Genomic DNA, 22,062 nt, shown 5'->3' on the forward strand with positions numbered 1-22,062 from the left:
ATTAAGGTCCCTTAACTCCTCATTCCTACTTACCAATGATAACTACTGTTGAAGTTCCTTGTAAATTTTTCCAAAATTGTATGCCTTAATTTTTGTATTCACAAGCATCTGTGAGTGTATACATATATATCTTTAAACAAAACACACAGTTGATATATAGTAAAATGTATTGTTCTCCAACTTACTCTCATGTGATATTTCTTGAATATTTTTCCATATCAGCACACACAAATCTATGACATTCTTTAATAACTACATAACATTCCATTGTGTAGTTATACCATAATTTTTAAATCATTCCCCTATTGGTAGACAACTAGATAGTTTTTAGATTTTTTATTTTGCATACAATGTTTCAGTGAACATGCTTGTGCGTATATCTTTATATACTTGTGCAACTATACCTGTAGGTTAATTTCTTAGTAATTGAATTACTGAGTATATGTACATTTTAGATTTTTTTTTTTTTTTTTTGCGGTACGCGGGCCTCTCACTGTGTGGCCTCTCCCGTTGCGGAGCACAGGCTCCAGACGCGCAGGCTCAGCGGCTATGGCTCACGCTCTGCGGCATGTGGGATCTTCCCGGACCGGGGCTCGAACCAGTGTCCCCTGCATCGGCAGGCAGACTCTCAACCACTGTGCCACCAGGGAAGCCCTAGATTTTAATAAATATTAACAAATTTTCCTCAAAAAAATCATTCCAATTTAATGCACACCTGCCCAAAGTGTATGAAGTTATATTAAGGATTTTTTTGAATTTTCTGTTAGATTCTTCATCCAACAAATAATTACTGAGTACCTACTGTATACCAAGCACTGTGGTGGGTAACAGGGAAAGTGTTCAAGGCAGGTGGGATCTCTGCTCTTATGCAGCCCAGAGTTTAAACCACAGAAAGTCTGCAGGTATTTCGTTTGGTCTCTACAGTTTTTATTATTGTTTTTTTAATTGAATTAATTTCCAGTTTTTTTTAAAACCCTGCAACATTTTGTTTTCAAGGAACTATGAATCTCTTGTAGAGATAATGCTCTCTGAAATGCAGGTTTAAAACAAAGAAGGCACCTAACTGGATGATGATGATGATACTGCTCTTTCCTGGATTGTAAGTCCTTTTAAAGCAGGGTCTATGCGTGAACTCTCTTTGTACTAAATTTTGGAAGGAACGTTAAAAGCCACGTGGTCCAGCAATGCACCTTTTGTTTGAATTTCTCCAGCATGTCCAACCTGTATTTGAATACTTCAGTTTGGCGGGAAGATACCTTCTGTTCAGCACTTTCCAACTTTGTGCAGTTCTCTCTGCTTAGTAGAACAATACAATAGCCAGGTGTTCCTTTTTTTTGTTTTTTTTTTTGTTTTTTTTTTTGCTGTACGCGGGCCTCTCACTGTTGTGGCCTTTCCCGTTGCGGAGCACAGGCTCCGGACGCGCAGGCTTAGCGGCCATGGCTCACGGGCCCAGCCGCTCTGTAGCATGTGGGGTCTTCCCGGACCGGGGCACGAACCTGTATCCCCTTAATCAGCAGGCGGACTCTCAACCACTGCGCCACCAGGGAAGCCCAGGTGTTCCTTTTAAAATGAAAGATCATATTACCCTTGTGCTCAAAATCTCCAGTGGCTCCTTATTTACTCAGAATAAACCGTGAAGTCCTTCGGCACCTGACTTACAAGGTCTGTGTGATGTGGCAGCTTGTTACCTTGCTGACTTCATCTCCCACTGTTCTCCTCTTGGCTTTACCATACTGGTCCCCTTGCTGTACCTTATATGTGCCATGCATACTTCTACTCTTGGGCCTCTGTCCTCGTTTTTCCATTTGTGTTGAATGTTCTTCCCAAATAACTGCAATGGCTAGGTTCCTCAGTGTTATAGGGAGGCCTATGCTGCTTATCTGTTTAAAATTACACCCTGTCTTCTGCAAACCTCTTCGCCACCCATGTGCCCTATCTCTGTTCTTTTTCCCCCTACTGTTATCTTTTAACATATATTATTTACATATTACTTGTATTATCATTTGTTTTCCTTACTGGAGTATAAGCTATACAAGGGAGGAATTTTGGTCTTTTACTTACTGATGTATCCCAGACATAAGGAATAGTGCCTGGCACACAGTTGGTCCTTAATAAACATTTCTTGAGTAAATGAATGAATTAGAGTTTGCAGTCCCTGGTCAGCAGTTTGTTTTTTTATTGTTCTATTAATTTATTATACAACAGTATTATTTTATTAGAAATTACTATTAATTATATATTCTATTAATTAGATAGTAAATACATTTATAGTGCTTATATGCAAAATACTATTTTAAGCACTTTATGCTTAATCCTGACAATAACTCTATGAAGTAGAAACTGTTACTATCTATCTTTTAGAGACAAACTGAGGCCAAACTTGCCCAAAGTCATAGCTAGTAAAGGGGAGGAACCAGGGTTCACATTTAAGCAGTCGTTTAGGTACCTGAATTTGCTCTCAATTATGACACCATGCTGCTCTTCTTATTTGAAGGAAATTAACCTTTTATTATGTTGTGTTGCAGATCATTTTTCCCTGTTTGTAATTTTCCATCTTAGTTTTGTGGTATTTTTTGCCTTCAAAATAGTTAATACTTAGGTAGTAAAAATAATCTAGTAATATTTTTCTTTGAGGCTTTTTGTTTATTTTTTAGCAGTGCCTTCTTGACTATAAGATTTTAAAAATAAATTTACCCATTTTTTCCCTTAGTTCTGATTTGTAAGAGAAGCTTAAAGTAGTCATATACATATTTTATATCATCTTGACAGCATTGTGGAGATTTTGTTTGTAAGAGACAAGGCTAAAACCTGGAACAATGGTTAGGAACCTAGCATAGTTGGCCCTCCGTATCCGCAGTTCCACAGCTGCAGAGTCAACCAATCTTTGATCGAAAACATTTGAAAAAAGAAATTCCAGAAAGTTCCCCAAACTTGAATTTGCCAGGAATGCTGGCAACTATTTATATATTTGCATTGCATTTACAACTGTTCATATACCATTTACATTTTATTAGGTGTTCTAGTAATCTAGAGATGATTTAAAGTATGTGGGAAGAGGTGCATAGGTTATAGGCAACTACTATGCTATTTTATGAGACTTGAGCGTACGTGGGTTTTGGTATCTGTGGGAATCCCCTATGGATACTGAGTAATGAGGAAGGATTATGCTAATTCAAGTAAGAAATAATTGAGAACAGGCTGTGGGGATAGACAGGAAAAGATTGATTTCAAGAAATATTTAGGTGGACACAAAGCACCAAGCTGATCTCCCTGTGCTACGCATCTGCTTCCCACTAGCTAGCTATTTTACATTTGGTAGTGTGTATATGCTTGTAATCTCTCTACGGCAGTTGCCTCTCGATGAGAACCAGTTCTTTCTGGTATATTTACCAAATGCATTTCATTTTTGAAAAGTAGAAATTAATTACGTGCTCTGTGAGCTGAAGGAAGGGAGGTCAATTTATTTCGAAATGGTAGAATTTACATGGAAAAATTCAGCCAAAAGAAGTAAGAAATAGGTATTGTAGGGTTACATTCAAGGTCTACAGTTGGTTCTACACGGTGTTCATTTCTTTATTTTTACAGCATTCTTTTTTTTCAGATTTAAAAAATTTTATGTTGCACATAATAGAGTTATTTCAAAGTTATTGAGAACTGTTAGATGTGGTGATAAAAAAGAAAAATTCTTTCCTTCAAAAGAAAAAAAAAATATTTAGAAGGGAAAATATGCAGGTCTTTGTGACTGATAGCTGTGAGTCAAAGGAAGGACTTGAGGGTTTAGTCCCAAGTTTCTGGTTATGACAGTTTGGAGAAGGAGTAATACATACTCCTTGTGGTGCCATTTATTGGTTGGATGGATGAATTGATGGAAGTCAGGTAAAACAGGAAGGAACACTTTTGGAAGATAAAATGACATTCAGTTCTGGATCTGTTGAATTCAGGATACCAAATGAAAATCTCATTCTCAGTGCTCGTTAGGCAAACTCAGTAGGCAGTTTGATAAATGACTTTAATAGTAGTTTAATAAAGTAGTAGTTTATTAAGTTACTTTAATAGTAGTTTAATAAAGAACACTGGGCTGCTAAATTTAAGGCAATGAGGTAGATGGCAGGTAGAAGCTGTATGGGTGCATGAGCTACTCTCCTCCCGTGTTCAGAATTACATGATTGGATGCAATAGGATTGCTTGGAAAGAAATTTAAAGACTGTAAAAAGATTGGGTGTGATGTGTATGATATGGATGTGTTTGTAGCTGTATTCCTCATCACTCAGAAAAACTCAGGTATTTTAAAACAAGGAAGGACTTTTGGAGGTCACCTAATTTTAGCTCTATCAATTTATAATTTCTGAATACTTTGTTACACTTCTGCTTGCTTTTTTCTCCTCTCCCTTTCAGTTACTTCTGTTTTCCCACTTTTGTTTTTGTTGTTGCCTTTCTCTTTTTCACTTTTGACTTCCTTTCTTTGTAGCTTAGGCCTTAAAAAGGTACTGCTTAATTGATCAGAGACATTAAAAGAGTTTTCCAGCTTCCACTGTAGGGAAGAACTTTGGGGGCAGGGCTACAGTGATAACCAAATGTAGCAGCCACAACTATCCTTGGTTTTTTGCTACTCAAAGAAATGCTTCATAGATTCCTCCTGGCGCTCCATGTCATAAACACTGCTTTTAAACTTTGCTTTAGGAACTGCAACCATGAATGAAGAAAATACAGATGGAACAAATGGATGCAGTAAAGTCCGAACTGGTACTCAGAATGAAGCAGCATTACTTGCTTTGATGGAAAAGACTGGATACAACATGGTTCAAGAAAATGGGCAAAGGAAGTTTGGTGGTCCACCTCCAGGTGTGAATTTGTTTATGTTCAAAAAATTGAATCTTTAATGTAGTCATTTACATCAGGTATATCTCCACAAGTATCCCAAACAATAGCTCTTTCCTTGTAACCGCTTTAAGACGTCAGCAATCATTTTTACTGTTGGGAGGGAAAAGAGGTAGATTATATGGTTATGCATGTCTTTCCCTTACATTTTTTAACTCTCCTCTTGGTTTAAGAAGCAGTTGAGAAAGAAGTCAGGATTAGGTCAGTCGGGAAAGGGTACTCTAGCTATGAAAGGGGTGGTCATTTGGAGAGGAATTTGAGAGTAGTGAGTAGAGGAGTGCTGTTTATACTAGATGCAAACAGGTTATTGGATATAATGTTTTGCCTTTCTACCAATAACCAGTACAATTTCCTTGCTCAAACCCTCCAATTAACTTTCTGTCAGACTTAAAAGAAAATCTTGGCCTCTGACTGCATTGATGGCTACCATTTTACTCCTCCCTCAAGTATGCATTTCCTATACAGACCTGCATGCTCTGGTTGTTCTAATATAACTAATATAAAAAGCACTTGCTTTTCTTTTTTCTGATATATCCTCAAGGCTCATTCCCTCATTTCATTCAGGCTTTATTTTTCTCCATAGCACTTATTACTCATTGTTTCCTTTCTCTGTTGAATATAAGCTTCATGAGGGAAGGGGGCTTCTAGTTTGTTCACTGTTGTATCCCCAACACCTGTAATAGTGCATAGCATATAAAAGGCTCACAGTAGATTTGTGGCATGAATTACTGAATAGTGAACATAAATATCTTATTAGAATTTATTTGTCTGTTTATTTATTTTTGTCTTTCAGGTTGGGAAGGTCCACCTCCACCTAGAGGCTGTGAAGTTTTTGTAGGAAAAATACCTCGTGATATGTATGAAGATGAGTTAGTTCCTGTATTTGAAAGAGCTGGGAAGATATATGAATTTCGACTTATGATGGAATTTAGTGGTGAAAATCGAGGTTATGCTTTTGTGATGTATACTACAAAAGAAGAAGCCCAGTTAGCCATCAGAATTCTTAATAATTATGAGATTCGACCAGGGAAGTTTATTGGTGTGTGTGTAAGCTTGGATAATTGCAGATTATTTATTGGAGCTATTCCAAAGGAAAAGAAGAAGGAAGAAATCTTGGATGAAATGAAGAAAGTTACAGAAGGAGTTGTAGATGTCATTGTTTACCCAAGCGCAACTGATAAGACCAAAAATCGCGGTTTTGCATTTGTTGAATATGAATCTCACAGAGCTGCTGCTATGGCTAGGAGAAAACTAATCCCAGGTAAACTTATCCTTTTTCAAAGGTTATTTTTCTGTGTTAACCTTACTATACATATGGACAGACGACAGTACCTCATAGATCAATTTATGAAAATATGTAGTGCCCTTAAAGAGGAATGGAGATTGTTTAAGGAAGTAAAATAAGTCAAGTGATTCCAAAAGACATGAAGCTGATCTTATGAGTCATTATTTATAATAATTTACTGATTTACTAAATGTATACATTTTAATTTAGCTGTTCATTGTTGTCTGATAAAAATACAAAGGACAGTAGCTAATTCTTCTAATAAAGGTCCATCTTTGAAGTGTTTTTGTTCTTTTGACTCTTAAAATTAATTTCACCATAAGTTCTGGCTAGGTTTGCCTTAGTAAAAACTATTCTGTGAGTAGGAAACTAATGCTGACTAAATATATCGACATGTATTTGAGTTTCTGCTTCTTTGGAGAAACAGATTTACTTAATTTTGACTTTTGTTTTAATTGTCTTCAAATTAGTTTATTCTTTTTTACAGGAACCTTCCAACTATGGGGCCATACCATTCAGGTAGATTGGGCTGACCCAGAGAAAGAGGTTGATGAGGAAACCATGCAGAGAGTTAAAGTTCTCTATGTACGAAATTTAATGATCTCAACTGCAGAGGAAACAATTAAAGTAGAATTCAGTAAATTCAAACCTGGTGCAGTTGAACGAGTAAAGAAACTTAGAGATTATGCTTTTGTTCACTTTTTCAACCGAGAAGATGCAGTGGCTGCTATGTCTGTTATGAATGGAAAATGCATTGATGGAGCACGTATTGAGGTAACACTGGCAAAACCTGTAATTAAAGAAAACACTTGGAGACAGCATCTTAATGGTCAGATTAGCCCCAATTCGGAAAACCTGATTGTGTTTGCTAACAAAGAAGAGAGCTACCCCAAAATTCTAGGCAAGCCACCAACTCTTCCAGCTCGACTCAATGGCCAGCATAGCCCAGGCCTCCCTGAAATTGAAAGATGCACTTACCCACTTTTTCCTGGAACAAAACTTACTCCAATTAGTATGTATTCTTTAAAATCCAGTCATTTCAATTCTGCAGTAATGCATTTGGATTATTACTGCAACAAAAATAATTGGGCACCACCAGAATATTATTTATATTCAACAACAAGTCAAGATGGGAAAGTACTCTTGATATATAAAATCGTTATTCCTGCTATTGCAAATGGATCCCAGAGTTACTTCATGCCAGACAAACTCTGTACTACTCTGGAAGATGCAAAGGAACTGGCAGCCCAGTTTACATTACTTCATTTGGGTAAGTTTAAAAGTACTTTAAACAATATTGTAGAATATGAAATTAGGAAGTATTATAGATTATAAATTCATTTCTTTTGAACTCAACATTAGTGGTGAGTATTTAACATAAATTTTACCTCAATTTTGTGAATTCATGGTAAATTTTGTTGAGACCTTTCTTTTGTATAAACTTCCTATATTTAGCTATTTAAACATTACTTGGGGGGGATCATTTAGTTTTGATTTACTTTAGAGTTCATGATCCTGTTTCATCAATTTACTGTTTTTGTAATGACATCCTCATTTGAAATGATTTCTATATAAGTTACAAGATTTGTTACTTAAACCAATTTATAAGAGTGTTACTGCATCTTTGGTGAAGTCTACACAATAATCTTTTTTTGAGGGCAGGGATAGGGAGTTGGTAAAATCAGAGGCATTTCAGGTGGGTCATGTGTAGACACAACCTTATGCTCACCAATCTGGAAATCTGTCATTATTACTCATGAAAGACAAAAAGCATCATGAAGAGATGTTTATGACCATTCTCTTTAATTTCATGCTTTAAAAAAAGTAAGTTTCTCTAAAGCATTTGAGGATAATTAAGACAAGCTTTGGGCCATATGCTAACTAAATATTTGGCATTGTGAAGGAGGAGATGTAATATCACTCTGGTATTTTCCTACTGCCTGTTTGTTACTGTGTTAACCTCTACCCTCCCCCCTCCCCCTACACCAGTTTGTCTCATTTTTTAATGCAGCTGTAGATTTCAGTTGGTTATTACTTCATGCTTAAAATAATATTTATTAGAAGAATATTGGCTTATTGAAAAGTCCAATAGAAAGAAAAGGTCTCCTACTAAGGATTATAATTGTTCTTGATTATAATTTCAAAGCCATAGCTTAAATTGAATATAGTTGCAGAATCATACTACTGAAGCTTATATCTATTTAAAATTGATATTCTCAAATTTGGTAAGAAAAGGAAATTGAAAAGAAAAAACATTGTCAAAAGGGAGAGTAATTTTTATACACTGTATAGACTTGCTTATCCATCATGGCCACTCCCATGGTATTACGATGAATATTTTTAGGAGATTCTGATTAGGAGGTGGAGTCAGAATTTTAGACCTGAAGGGAGGGTTCCCTACAAGAAACTTTTCAGCAGTATCCTCAATTATTAGTTTGGAATTTGGGAACTTTACAATCATCTAAGTTAATAAAGTCTTAGGTATGATTTCTATTAAATTACAAAATAGAAATACTTCCATTTTTCTTCTAATAAAGACAACTGAGTTAAAGATAAAATTAGGTGGATAGCAAATGATTAACAGAGTTCTTAGAGCAAATTGGATTAAATTATTCTTTTGGAGTGGAATATTAGGCATTTAGTTGCTGAGCAAGATACTTGCGTCTGTTTTAACATGGTAATGCTGAAACAGTTTATTTCTATATCCATTCATTTCCCTTACAAAGTTAACTTAAATTTCAAGATTCTTAAAACTGTTTTTAGTTTGTCAGATTTTCTATTTAAACATGGTTTACCCATCTGCTTTTTTTTTTTTTTTTTTTTTTGCGGTACGCGGGCCTCTCACTGTTGTGGCCTCTCCCGCTGCGGAGCACAGGCTCCGGATGCGCAGGCTCAGCGGCCATGGCTCACGGGCCCAGCCGCTCTGCGGCATGTGGGATCCTCCCAGACCGGGGCACGAACCCGTGTCCCCTGCATCAGCAGGTGGACTCTCAACCACTGCGCCACCAGGGAAGCCCTTACTCATCTGCTTTTAATTCGACTTTTAAGATGTTTTTTACTTGAGTCGTAGGGCCATAGTTAACTTCCTATTCACCTGTAGTTCCCAAAGAAAACCCCTGTTCAGTTATAGCATTTCCAACTTGATTATGTTCATTAGGGATACAGTTAGCTTCAAGAATTGAAATTCTTAGAGGGCGCAGACAGTTTGCTTTAGTCATTCTATTTCAGATTTTATAAACTTTATATCAAAATTGCTTATAACAAAAAATTGAACAATTTGTGTGTTATATATTTTTTCAGTTTTAGTTCATCATCAGAGGCAAAAGCTAAGATCCAAATATAAGCCAAAAATTTCAATTAAATACTAGGGCTTGTAAACACAAGGCTCGAGGCCTTGTCTACAGACAGTACCACAAAAATCCTTATTGTGATTGACTAGAAATATGAGTGAAGCTTGAGTTAAGAGGCAACTAAGCAGGAAAAGAGAGAATTCAAGGAAGTGGAAGAATCAGAGATCAGGGGTCTAGGAATCTTTGATAAGAAAGCAAATATCAGATCTTCAGAGGTCATTAAAGTAGGGGCAGGAGCTATAGACAGCCAGGAAGTTACATATTGCCACAGGGCAGGTTAAGAATAGATTGAATATTGTTGGCAGTGTTCGGGCTTACCTTTTCCTTTTGTTAATATTGGATCTTCTGGGCTTTAAAGAGCTGATGCCTTTTTATGTGCAGTTTCCTTTAGATAGAGGTTGTAGGGTTTTGCTGGATGGCTCAGGGTTGAGATCCTTTGGTGGTAGTGATGTGTTTTTAGAGGGGAAGGGATACTCTGTTACTGATATATCCTGCATGTTTCAAGCATTGGATTGTTTTGAGATCTTGAGAGGTTGCTATTGGTTCCTAGAGTCCCTTAAATGCACTTCCATTAGATCATCCTTTGCCTCTGTTTTCTTGAAGAATTTGAATCTAATTTTCTAGATAGTGAGTTTAACTGCTATTTTAAGATGTTTTCTTTGGGTATAGTATTTTTTTTTTAATTTGCTTTGACACTCTTCTATTACCCTTTCAGTTTTGATGCTATTTCGAGCATTACTATCAAATCTTACCTTAATGATCTTTTGCTATTATATGTGATATAAACAGTCATTTACATTTTTATTTCAGAGGTCTTTAAGAATGTGCTTTTACTATCCACATTGTTTTGGCATTACCACGCTCATTTTTCAAGTCTGAAAAATAAAAGAGAAAAAAATTAGACTTTATTTAGTTAAATGACGATCATTGGTGTTGAGGAAAATAGAAGTTTTTTCCAAGGGAGAGCAGGCATCTATATAAGTACTAAAGCCAGAGTACTTCTGGTGACCATTTAGTGCTCTTACTAGAATCCCAAATGTTCTCATTGCATAGTACCTTAAAATAAATTTTTAAAATATTTTGGGTTTTTTTTTTTGGTTCCATTTATAGCGAGCTTTATTTTAAGCAAAATATTTTAAGAAAAGCTGAAAACTGGGGCTAATGCCAAAATTACCCCCACACACACACCTTTCTTTACTTCAAAGATAGAGACTGTCTCCATCTCCAAAATGTCAGAGAATAACCTCCCTAACCTCACTGGGAACTCAGCACCCAACCAGCAGGGTAAGAAATTATCTATCACCTGGTTATATTAGGAAGCTGTAATAAATAGGATACTTACTGGGTTTAATGGGTAGAGTACAGACTTGGGGGCTAGGTGATAGGTTCTATACTAAATATTTGATGTATGGAAACATCTTAGGTCATTCAGTATCACATCTTTTTCAATAAGCCTTTTCTATCTCATAATTTTGTATCTGTTTAATAATGGATCAGACTATCAGTGTGAATAATCCTGCTTTTGCTAAAACTTTGCCTCTGTTTTGAATCTGGGCCTTCTAATATTGCCACTGCTTTCCCCTGGAGGATTCTTCACCATCTAGGAGATCAAAATCAAGGAGATAAAGGAAAGTCTTAGTTTTGAAGAAGAAAGTCTTGGAAAATGTTTAGTGGAAGGAGTGAGGTAGCCTCAGTGTGTGTTCGTAATTCATTTTATTAAATAATTTATTAACAAATAACTGTAGGCAAGGCATTTCTTGTCTCATTTCTGTGTTTGTGTAATCCTGATGCAAGTGGTAGTTTTTTACTTGAATGACCAGCTAAAACTTTTAAAACAGAGGTGAAGAACCTCTGTCACAAACGAGCTTGTGCCATTGATTTAATTTCATCTGACTTTTGTACTGTTGTTTTGCCCATGACTGATAAAATTTAATTAAAGAACAAATGTGTTTTGAATACCTCTCATGTGTTAATTGTACTTTCCTAAGTAATCTGGAGCTAAAGATAAATAAAACATTGTTTTGGCTCTTAAGGAGTCACAGTCTGCTGAAGAAGGCAGAGACACAAACGCTAAGCACAGGTTATTTGGGGAGTACAGAGGAAGGGGATGCCTCTCATCTGATCTTGGTTGTAAATCTTGAGGAGAGTTTATGGGCAGAAAGGGGCACAGTATGAGCAAACACCTATTAGAAAAACAGCGTGATGGTGACTTAATGGCAAACATTTCTGTATAGCATTTGCTTTGGTGATTTCAGTGAGATTTTAAGAATTAGAAATTGAGAAGATGTGGACTTTTAGTTAACTGAAATTTTATCAGTCCTGCTTTTTGAGACTTTGAAGATTTTTTTTTTTTAGTACAACTGTGTTGACTGTGCTTGCTTCTTCTCTAAGTAATTTTTTTCTTAGATGAATCCATTCTGATTTGTGTGGACCATTTTATATGTGAATATTCATCTTTTATATCTTCTGTACTTTCTTCAGTATTTATTTTGTGTCTGACTTGCATATTGCTTCTCATATTTTGACTTTGTAATAACAAACATCATCAGAAACTAATTTTTTTCTCATCATTGAGTGCTAAAATATTTTATATATATATATATATTCTAAGCATGATAGCCATTGTGTTTGCTATCTCTTTAATATCATTTAAAGATTAGGGGATTAGGTTTTGATTTCTATTATCACTTGTAAGTTGGTTGAAAGTTATTGAAATAGAAGACACAGCAGGCTGAAGGTATACTATTCTGAGAAGCTTTACTGAAAAATAACTGGTGCTTTTTTCTTATGAGCTATCATTATTTACAGATTGATGGGCAGAAATGAAAAAATAAAATTTTGATTTAAAAAATTTGCCAATAAATTGCTTTGAAACAAAGAGAAACCTTCTCTAGTTTTTTTAAATTTAAGAAATAATTTTAGAAGACACTTAAGCTAAGTATAATATAATGGTTATATTATAGTGACATTTTATTATAAATAATTAGAAGAAAAATAATAATACTTTTAGAAAGTTATTCTTTTCTTTCCAGTTTTAATTATAGATCTAACTTTTATACTATTTCACACTTACATTTTAAAGAACAAAAATAATTTGCTGAATTTGCTTTAAAATTCACCTAGTTATGTAGGATGAGCACCAGCATTTTATACACTGATTTGTTTTCATATGACCAAGTGGTGAGATGAAAATTCCATTAACTCAACTATGTTTCTTTGACCCTCTGAGAGGGCCCAGTGTTCATGAAAATGTGTTTCTATTCCTCTTGAAACTTACAGTTTTTTTCCTGAAAGATCATCATCTGGTATTACGCATAATTCTTATCTTACTAACACTTGTATTAACAGACCATAATTGTTACGGAGTTGCTGCTGTGAGAGGAGAAGCTTAACAGAGTAATGAGTAGTCAAGTAAAAGTAAAAGAAGCTGTAGTCTCAGCTGCCAACAAATTGTGACCTTGAAATGGGCAATGAATCATTTACTCTGTGGACCTCAGTGCCTTCATATCTAGAGTATCAGGGTTTTAACTGGTGACCTCTAAGGACATTTTTATCCCCCAAATTATGGTTTTGTTTAAAATATGACAAAAATTCTATGAAGTACCAAAAATAATACTTGAGTTTTTTTTGTGTGTGTACTGAGATAGATATCTGAATTAAAAATAGTTTAAAATCAAGAGCTACTTTTGTAGGAATTAACTCTTCTCAGTTTAATATTCCTTTCTTTATATATAATAATTCAAAGCTTATATTTGTCCACTTCATAGCAGAACAACTAGATAAAAAAAATGAGTCAGTTACCTGTTTCATTTTCATGATGACAGGTAATTACTTTTTATTTCTTTCCCTGAATTTGTCAATTAATTATAATCAAAACCAAGATTTTATAAAACAACCTAATTACTTAACAGTTTGGAAATTAGTTTTCTTTTTGTAACAGAAAATCTAGGAAAATAATGATATATATTAAAACATATCATGTGACCAGTATTTGTTCCATAGTTATGTTATTAACTGATGAATGTGATCATGTGATTTCATTTACTTTATACATTTATTTAGTCATGCTTGATCCTCTGTCCTACAGTTTCTTAGTATCTTTGGTTAATACATTCCTAAAATATTTGTTCTAATACACTAGCTTTAATAGTAGCTACAGCTGTTTAATTTATAAATGTAATGTATGACATTTTTATTTAATATTTAAAAAAATCATGGTTTGTAAATTTTCGCCTGTTGTATCAAAGGCCACACAATAAATTTTGCATGTGCATTCTTAGATATCAGCAGCAATTCATAATTTTGCCACATGATGTCCCCTAAAATATTTTTCAGTGTGGCTTTAAAAGGAATTTCAATGTTGTATTGATTTTTCTCTCCTCTAAGGCTTACTTATTTTGGAGGGGTTTAGAATAGTGAAAATCTATGTAGAGGTTGCACTATCATGCCTTTATTTCTGTTTCCTGTTTAATATTTAGTAGACAGTAATTGCTTGTGCTATAGAATGAATGGACTAGTGAATGGAGATGGAAAATGTTTTGGAAAAACGGTTTTACTGTGATGAATTTATTCAAGTGATCATCTGTGCTTTTAACCATTTTAAGATTATTCAATGTGAGTTGCTTCCAGGCCTTTTGGTTAAGATTAAATTAGTCTTAAGTATTGTTAATCTTAAGTATGGTTAAGTATCTACTTTTATTAGTTAGTATCAGATATATTATCTATCCTAGAGCAATTCATCCTCTATCCTAGAAGGATACATCCTCTATCTAAGATCTGATAGTGCGTTACCTCTAAGAGGAATGCACGTCCCTCTGGAGATTCAAAACAAAAGCAAACAAAATTAAAAAAAAAACTCTAATTAGAATCTCTAAATTGCCAAAATGTTAATAACAACTTGGATTTTCTTGCCCTTAAATTTGTAATATTTGGTTAAAGATCTATTAGTTACATGTGGGCCATTCCTTACAGTAAGTGACATTTGAGCTGTAAAAATGGCCTGTATATTGATTTTTATATATATATAATAATTGACATTTTAAGAAAATGATGTTTGGCTAGCTGTATACCTTCCTGCATTGCTTTTACTAAATATAATCTACATACCACCCCGATAATGATTTCTACCATAAATGTATTTATAACTTTATGTTAAAAAGCATATAGGAATGCAGTCATTAGAAAACACGTCTGTTGTAATTGTATTGCCTGATAATTTGATGAGTATATTCTGAACTCCCTCATTTCTTACATGTTTAAACAGTATAGCTTGATTTTTATACACAGATTAATCAAGAATAAACGTGAATAAATAAACATTGTAAACTGGGATGTACAACTCCAGCTTCTTTTATACAGTAGTTATGGTGACCTTCACTTTTTCTTTTGCATATTTGATTTCCTTTCGTTATATTTTCTAAGGATGTTATTTCTAGAGATACTTCACGCTTTTTTTTGTAATCCTGTTTTATAGGTGGATTGTTGTAAGACTACAAGCCCATGAAATTAATTTTTTTCTTGTTACCTTTGTTTCAACATACATGTTCCAGTCTGCTTGTTTACTGGCCAGATTAGGGGGTAAACAGATTTACAGCAGATGTGCCATATGTGTCTATGGCTTTTTTTTCTTCTGCTGCTATGTCAATTTTTGGTCCAAAGGTGACCAAATATGTAGTTATAGATTTGTGAAAGTGCAGTTTCCCCCCACTATCCAAGTTAGAGCATTCCTGTGAAACATTTTGTAGGCTGAAATGGCAATAAAGCGAAGAAGCAGTTACCTTAGGACACATCTTGCTAACAGATGGACAAAATAAATCAAGGTAAAGCACAAACGCTCACAGACACAGTTCAAAGCTATGATGGCTTGTTGCTGAGGCACTGATGTAGTTCTGGGGGAAGGATCTTGGCCATGCCAGTCTGGATGTTCAGGCTGCATGCTGCCTTTATAACGAAATTGCTACAAAACAAACCCTGAACGCTATTTTTGCTTTTTGCCTTTTTTCATAGAAGGGAAAATCCTCTTTGGATTTCTTTTGGTTAGCAAAAACAGATACTAATGTATGGTGTAAAGTGAACTTTTGAAAAGTGGGGGATACCTGTATTGGATAATTTGGGGCACAGAATTTAAAAGGTTCCAAGTGAGCCATTATGATTCTTTGAAAAACAGGTTTAAAATTGTATTCTGCACTATAAAGTTAAAATTTTTACCAAAAGCAAAATAATTCAAACAGAGAAATGTTTACTCATTTAAATGTCTCACTTGTGTGTATTAGGTGTCTACATATGTTTCTTTGAGAGATCACAAATCAAGTTTCCTTGAGGGATTCCTAGGTGTAAAATTTAGAATATATCAAGTGTAGGAATAATAAAGATATCAAATCGTTGGAAAGTTAATTTCTTTTCTCTTAAGAACTAGAGGGAAAGAGGAGATACTGAGCAAAAATAGGATTACTTACCCTGTGAAAGCACTCTTTTGGCTTCTGAGGGGGATTTACAAATATGATGAGATAGCTGTGTTTGTTTTTCCTTCTTTATTTCTTTAAGTCTATGATTTACTGACTTAAGATTTTTAAGTGCTTGTATTGAAATGCGTCTAGGATATCTGTGACTCTCTAGGATATCTGCTCTTTTTTACAATCATCTATTTCTCATTTATGCACCAGTGTCCTTTTTATTTATTTATTTTTTTATTTTTTATTTTTTTTGCGGTACGCGGGCCTCTCACCGTTGTGGCCTCTCCCGTTGCGGAGCACAGGCTCCGGACGCGCAGGCCCAGCGGCCATGGCTCACGGGCCCAGCCGCTCCGCGGCATGTGGGATCTTCCCAGACCGGGGCACGAACCCGTGTCCCCTGCATCGGCAGGCGGACTCTCAACCACTGCGCCACCAGGGAAGCCCAGTGTCCTTTTTAAACCTCACTTCTCCTGATTTTTAAAAATATTTGCACTTTATTTACTTGCTTATTTATTTTTATTTATTGTGGTTTATGCCACAAGCAGGGAGTGGCATGTTACTGAACAATGACTTGGGAAGGAGGATGAACAGCCTTTTTCCATCAATCGTCTTAGGCTTTGGCAAGTAGACTGATATCAGCCAGTCTTTGATTTAAATTGGTAAATAAGGCAAATTTCATTGCCTTGAGATTTTATCTGAATTTTTAGTCAGTAATGATTATTTTCAGTTCTTTTAGTCTGATGTTCTATTTTTAAAGTTTTTATATGAGAAGAAAATTTTCTATAGTCAACTGGCAAATATTTATGTTTACATATGAGGTATGAATAAATTGAAACTAAATAATTCAAATGTTGCCTCATTTATTTAATTATATTTATCCTGGGATGCTCTTTAAAGATGTAGTTCATTAATTCAGGGAATTTACATACATTCTAAAGCCCTATTATAAAATCCAGGTTAGGAGAAAGATTGAAAGATGTTCAACTTCCCCTCAGCTCAGTTTCTTTTTGGGGAGAGATAGCATTGTCTCATATCGATGGGGCAGGCTGACCTAAGCAGAATATTAATCTTACCTTTCTCTTTTTTTTTTTTAACATGTGATGGGCTATCCACTGTAGTCCCTGCTTCACTCCCTGAAAGATATGAGGTGGCTTATTAAAAATAAATAAAATACGAAAAGATTCAAATCTTACATTGAAGGAATTGAGGCAATGGGAAATTATGAGTAGGAAACTAAAGCCAAGCAAAACTAAACAATATATTGTTTAGGGATGAAGGAATATATGACAAAACTATAAAGGAAAGCAAGAGAATGGTTAACACTTAAAAATTAGGATCATGATTACTTTAAGGACTAAAAGGAGAAGTTGGAAAGGATATAAGAGAGACTTCTAAGGTATTGATAATCTTCTGTTTCTACACCTGAGTGGTGAGTGCATGTTTTTATTTTTAAAATTATGTTGACTGTACATCTATATTTTATACATTCCTCTGTTTGTATAACATACTTTTATAATTAAAAAAATACGGTGACAAAGAATGAAAGTCAGCCAACCAACCAATAGTAAAAACCTGAATTATTTTGTCAAAACCACAATGAGTCATTCTACTCTAGAGATTGTCAGATTAACATACATACCCTGGAAACAATATGGGTTTGAATTGTGCTGGTCTACTTATATGTGGAGTTTTTTCAGTAGTACGAGATCCAAGGTTGGTTGAATCTGCAGATGTGGCGGGCTGACTATAAGTTATATGCGAATTTTCAACTGCTGAGAGGCTCAGCACCCAACCTTTGCATTGTTCAAGGGTGAACTGTAACTCAAGGCAAAATTGGAAAGTTATGTAGTATTCAGACCAAATAATTTTATTCTGCTCAGCCTATATCTGGAATGTTTTGTTTGCTTTTGGGCACCAGCATTTAATTAAACATTGGCAACTAAGGAAGACTTAGAAACTCTGTAATAAGAAGTTGGGACAGTGAACAACTGAAGTATGTAGATCTGTTTAGTCTGTAAATATTAATGCAGTATTTACGGGGGAATATGATTGCTGTCTTCAACAGCTTGAAGAGCTGTCACATAGAAGAGAGACTTCAATATGAAGCTCCAGGGGTTGGAATTAAGTCTAATAGAGGAAATTTTCAAGGAGGTAGATTATGATTGAATATAATGCAGAACAATGTAAGCTTTTAAACTACTAAAAGCTTTGTACAAAAGGAAAAAAAAACTTTACTTTTTTAACATTTATTTTAAAATTTTAATTATGTAATTGAAGTATAGTTGACTTACAATATTAGTTTCAGGTGTACAGCATAGTAATTTGATATTTTTATAGATTATACTCCATGCTAAACTGTTATAAAATGCTACTATATTCCCTGTACTATACATTACACTTTTTTAAACTTATTTGTTTTATACTTAGTAGTTTGCGCCTCTTAAACCTGTTTACATTGTTAAGTAAATGTATGGAGGCAAAGCAAGATTCTTTACTAGACTATTTTAACTCAGAATTATCTACTTTAACACCACGTGGAGTGTATTAGCCTTGCTATTTTGATGCCCTCTGAAAAATTTGCCCTTTTTCACACTTCGATTTAAGAAAGTTTATTTTTAGAATCCTTATGTTTATCATATGTTTTTGTTATTGTTTTGTTTTTATTCAGTTTTTGTTATTATTCAGTCCTGTAGGCTTAATTATTTTCATTTGCAGTTTATTAGCTGGCTGATGGTTAATCCTTGTTAATATATATGTTCATGCAACAAATATATATTGAACACTGTGCTTTATATGAAGTCCTGACGATCACTGTAGTGAATCAGACACAGTTGCTGCCTTCATAGAGTTTACATTGTATTGAAGGAGACAGTTATTCAGTTACAGTTCTGATAAACACTCTAAAGAAGTATGGGGTGTTATGAGAAAATATAATTGCATGACCTGACCTAATCTGAGATGAGAGGGTCAGGAAATAGTACATTGCATTTTAGAAAGAATTACAGCAAAAGGAAGTTCAGTACTTTAAATTTAGTATAGCATACAGGCCACATTGAATAAAAGAGCATGGCATTCAGAGCCAGATTTCCTGGATTCACATCCCAGCTTCATTACCTACTTGGAAAAGTTACTTTAACCTGTCAGTACTTCAGTTTCCTCATCTGAATGTTAACAGTATTTATCTCATAGGGTAATTATATATATTAAATGAGTTAAAATTGTAAAGGGCCTACAGCAGTACCTTTTATATTGAAATATGCTATATAAGTATCGAAGAATAATACTTAGAAAACAAATCCAAGACAACAGATTTTTCCAATTATTTATAATAATGAATTTTATTAGTAATAATAATAGTTAAGATTCTTTGAGCACTTACTGTATGTTAGGTACTGTGCTTAATGCCTTTACATGATACTACATTATTCTGTCAATTCTTTGAGGTACTATAGATATTATTTTAATGTCTTCACTTTCTTTTTTCTAACAAATTAAGAAACCAAGGCTTCAGTAGATTGAATAATTTGCCCAGGATCCCCCAGTTGGCTAAGAGGCTGTGCTCTTAACTGCTGTTCTTTGTTAACTTCACATGATCCCAGTGAAAAACTGACCTTGTCTAATGTTAAACTTTTGATAACAGGCTGTGAACTCGTGGAATATTATTGGCAAGTTATTCTTCTAAAACTTAAAATATAGTGTAATGGGCTTTTGTTTAATACTTTATCTCCTTTTCAGAGACAATTTTATCTCCACTAGTCCAACAAACCCATATACCAGACCACTCCATGTAGTGTGGACCTAGGACATCTTTCTGAATCCTGGAAGAATCATTCTGAGCTACAAAGATCTTGTGAACATAGCTTGTTTACATTGTAGCTTTGAGATTTTTAAGTTTACTGTAGGATAAGCATTGCCAGCTGATGGTATATGTGTCAAGGTGGCAGAAGATATGTGTTTTTTTCCTCCATTAGATGCTAGACAGAATTTCAAATAGGCAAAGTTTGTCTACGTCTATTTCATGGTCTCTTGTTGCTTGGTATTCTCATTTTGCTTTTTGATTATACTCCAAATGTCTCATTTTGTAATTCAGCAACATAATTTATCACTCCAGTTAGGTCTGATTATTCTTTTTCATCATTATTTCCTTGCTCAGGAACCTACAGTGGCTTGCCATTGTAATGTAATAAAGTCCTCTGAACTCCACATTCTTCTGTTCAGGATGCTCTGTTGTTTAGCCCCATCTTACCTAACCATAGATAATACCTCTTGCTTTGATTATCTGAACTTGCCATGCTCATTGGTGTTTCCAAGCTTTTCCTAGTGCTGCTTACTCTGCTTGGAATATTATTCTACTTTTATCTGCTTTATCTGTTATACAAAGCTCTTCTTGGACATTGTAACTGAGAATGATTTGTTCTTTATAATATTACTCAACAGTTTAGTAATTTTTATATTACTGTTTATTTACTATTATAAAGTTTTGATCCATTAGGATTATAAAGCCAGGGGACTTTGTACATATATTTTTTTAAATTGTTGTTTTTATGTCCTTCATTTATTATAGGTCAGTACTATCTCCTCCTTTAATACTCTGAGCATGTGGTGCTTTTCAAATAATTGAAAGTGATCTACATTCTGTAAGATTAAAAGATAAAATTCCGAGGAAAGATAAAGTTTGGCTGTGCTTTGAGCAGAAAGAAGAAAGGATTAAAAAAGAAATATCTGAGATATAGAGTTGGTAGGTGCAGATACACAATCAGATTATGAATGGTGTTTAACAGGATGATATATATGTATATTTCACTGAAGTAGAAATGAACAGTAAATAATTTTTAGAAGGCTGATAAAGTGTTTTAAAATAGTGAAACCTTTGAAATATAGACTGAGTCGTGGGTTATTTTATATTGAATATATAGATATGTATTGTGTGTGTCTGTATGTATATATATGAATGAAATTTGGATATTGGAAGAACAGGAGAGTATGGTTGTAGTAGTTGCTTTAAATTATCTGAGAAAAACTTCATGTTTTTATCTCTGTCAACAAAATGTAGTGTAGAATATAATGGATTGTATTACGTACAATATTATTATTTTAATGAACATTGTGATAGCTTCGTAAGTTCATTATGTAATCTACAGTTCTATTTAGTGCCATTTGTTAGGACTTCACAAGTGGAAAATAATTGGCAATAGCTTATTGTGTATTATTTCTAAACTTAGTTTATATTAGCATTGCATTTCTTCATTCTTCTACACAGGTATAGACCTAGGCGATGCAGTTGTTTCAGTTTAGTTTCCTAAAGGCAGGAAAAGCCCTGAAAATTCAGGATGCTGATATAGCAGTCTTACTTGGAATATACTGGAATCCTGTGCATTTAGTCATTTTCTATTTTCAGAAGAAGAAATAGCAGTATGACACATCCGAGAGTCTGAAAAACAGCTTTTCATCTTCATACCATTTACTATAAAATGTATATGGAAATCTTCTTCAAACTGAAACCAGTAAAATCTTCAAAGATACAGAATATACTTGTAACATTTAGTTTTAAGTGACTTTTAAAACTTTTCATCACATCTTTACAGAACAGGTCATAGTTCTACAGTGTCATATCTTCATGAGTATAATGAAAATTAGAATCCTAATTAGTGGAAATTATACTTAGTTTATCATTCTTTTGGCTCTTATTCCTACATAGCAGAAGAGTAAAATAACATATCCAATGATTTCAGTTTTCAGAAAACAAGATCCTGTCTCTGACCTTTGAAGTTTAATGTATCCTATTCTTATTCTTGACTTTCAATATACCTTTTCTTTTCCTGGCCTCTTCCTGTATCTTGATTACTGAATAATCTCATTCAAAATAATTTATCGGAATATATGTCTTTTTTTAAAGGAACAACACTAATAAATGGCAAATTAAACTGGACTAAAGCACCAGTAGTAACCTTGTGTTTGATATTAAACTGAGGTTCTGCTGATAGGTTTTCACCATCTCTTCTGTATATTTATTAACAGAAATGTAATTGTCCTATATCAGTAATTGAACCCAGCATTTTTTTCCTGTTGAACTTGATTTCATTCAACTTAAAGATTA

At 34.3% G+C, this 22,062-nt stretch overlaps 1 protein-coding gene across 2 annotated transcripts in view; it reads left to right on the plus strand.

Moving 5' to 3' along the window:
- Positions 1-792: 792 nt before the first annotated feature.
- RBM46 (RNA binding motif protein 46) overlaps positions 793-22,062 on the plus strand; it is a 36,242-nt gene continuing 14,972 nt past the window's right edge. Inside the window, exons 1-4 of one of the 2 annotated variants that reach the window (XM_049709095.1) lie at positions 793-1,099; positions 4,681-4,842; positions 5,672-6,139; positions 6,651-7,433. In XM_049709095.1, the coding sequence (XP_049565052.1) occupies positions 4,692-4,842; positions 5,672-6,139; positions 6,651-7,433 (1,402 nt within the window). In that variant the 5' untranslated portion in view covers positions 793-1,099; positions 4,681-4,691. The remainder of the gene's footprint in view (positions 1,100-4,680; positions 4,843-5,671; positions 6,140-6,650; positions 7,434-22,062) is intronic. The other variant, XM_049709096.1, reaches the window with a different exon arrangement.

The sequence above is a fragment of the Orcinus orca genome, chromosome 4, assembly GCF_937001465.1.
Source record: "Orcinus orca chromosome 4, mOrcOrc1.1, whole genome shotgun sequence".
Classification (NCBI taxonomy): Eukaryota; Metazoa; Chordata; class Mammalia; order Artiodactyla; family Delphinidae; genus Orcinus; species Orcinus orca.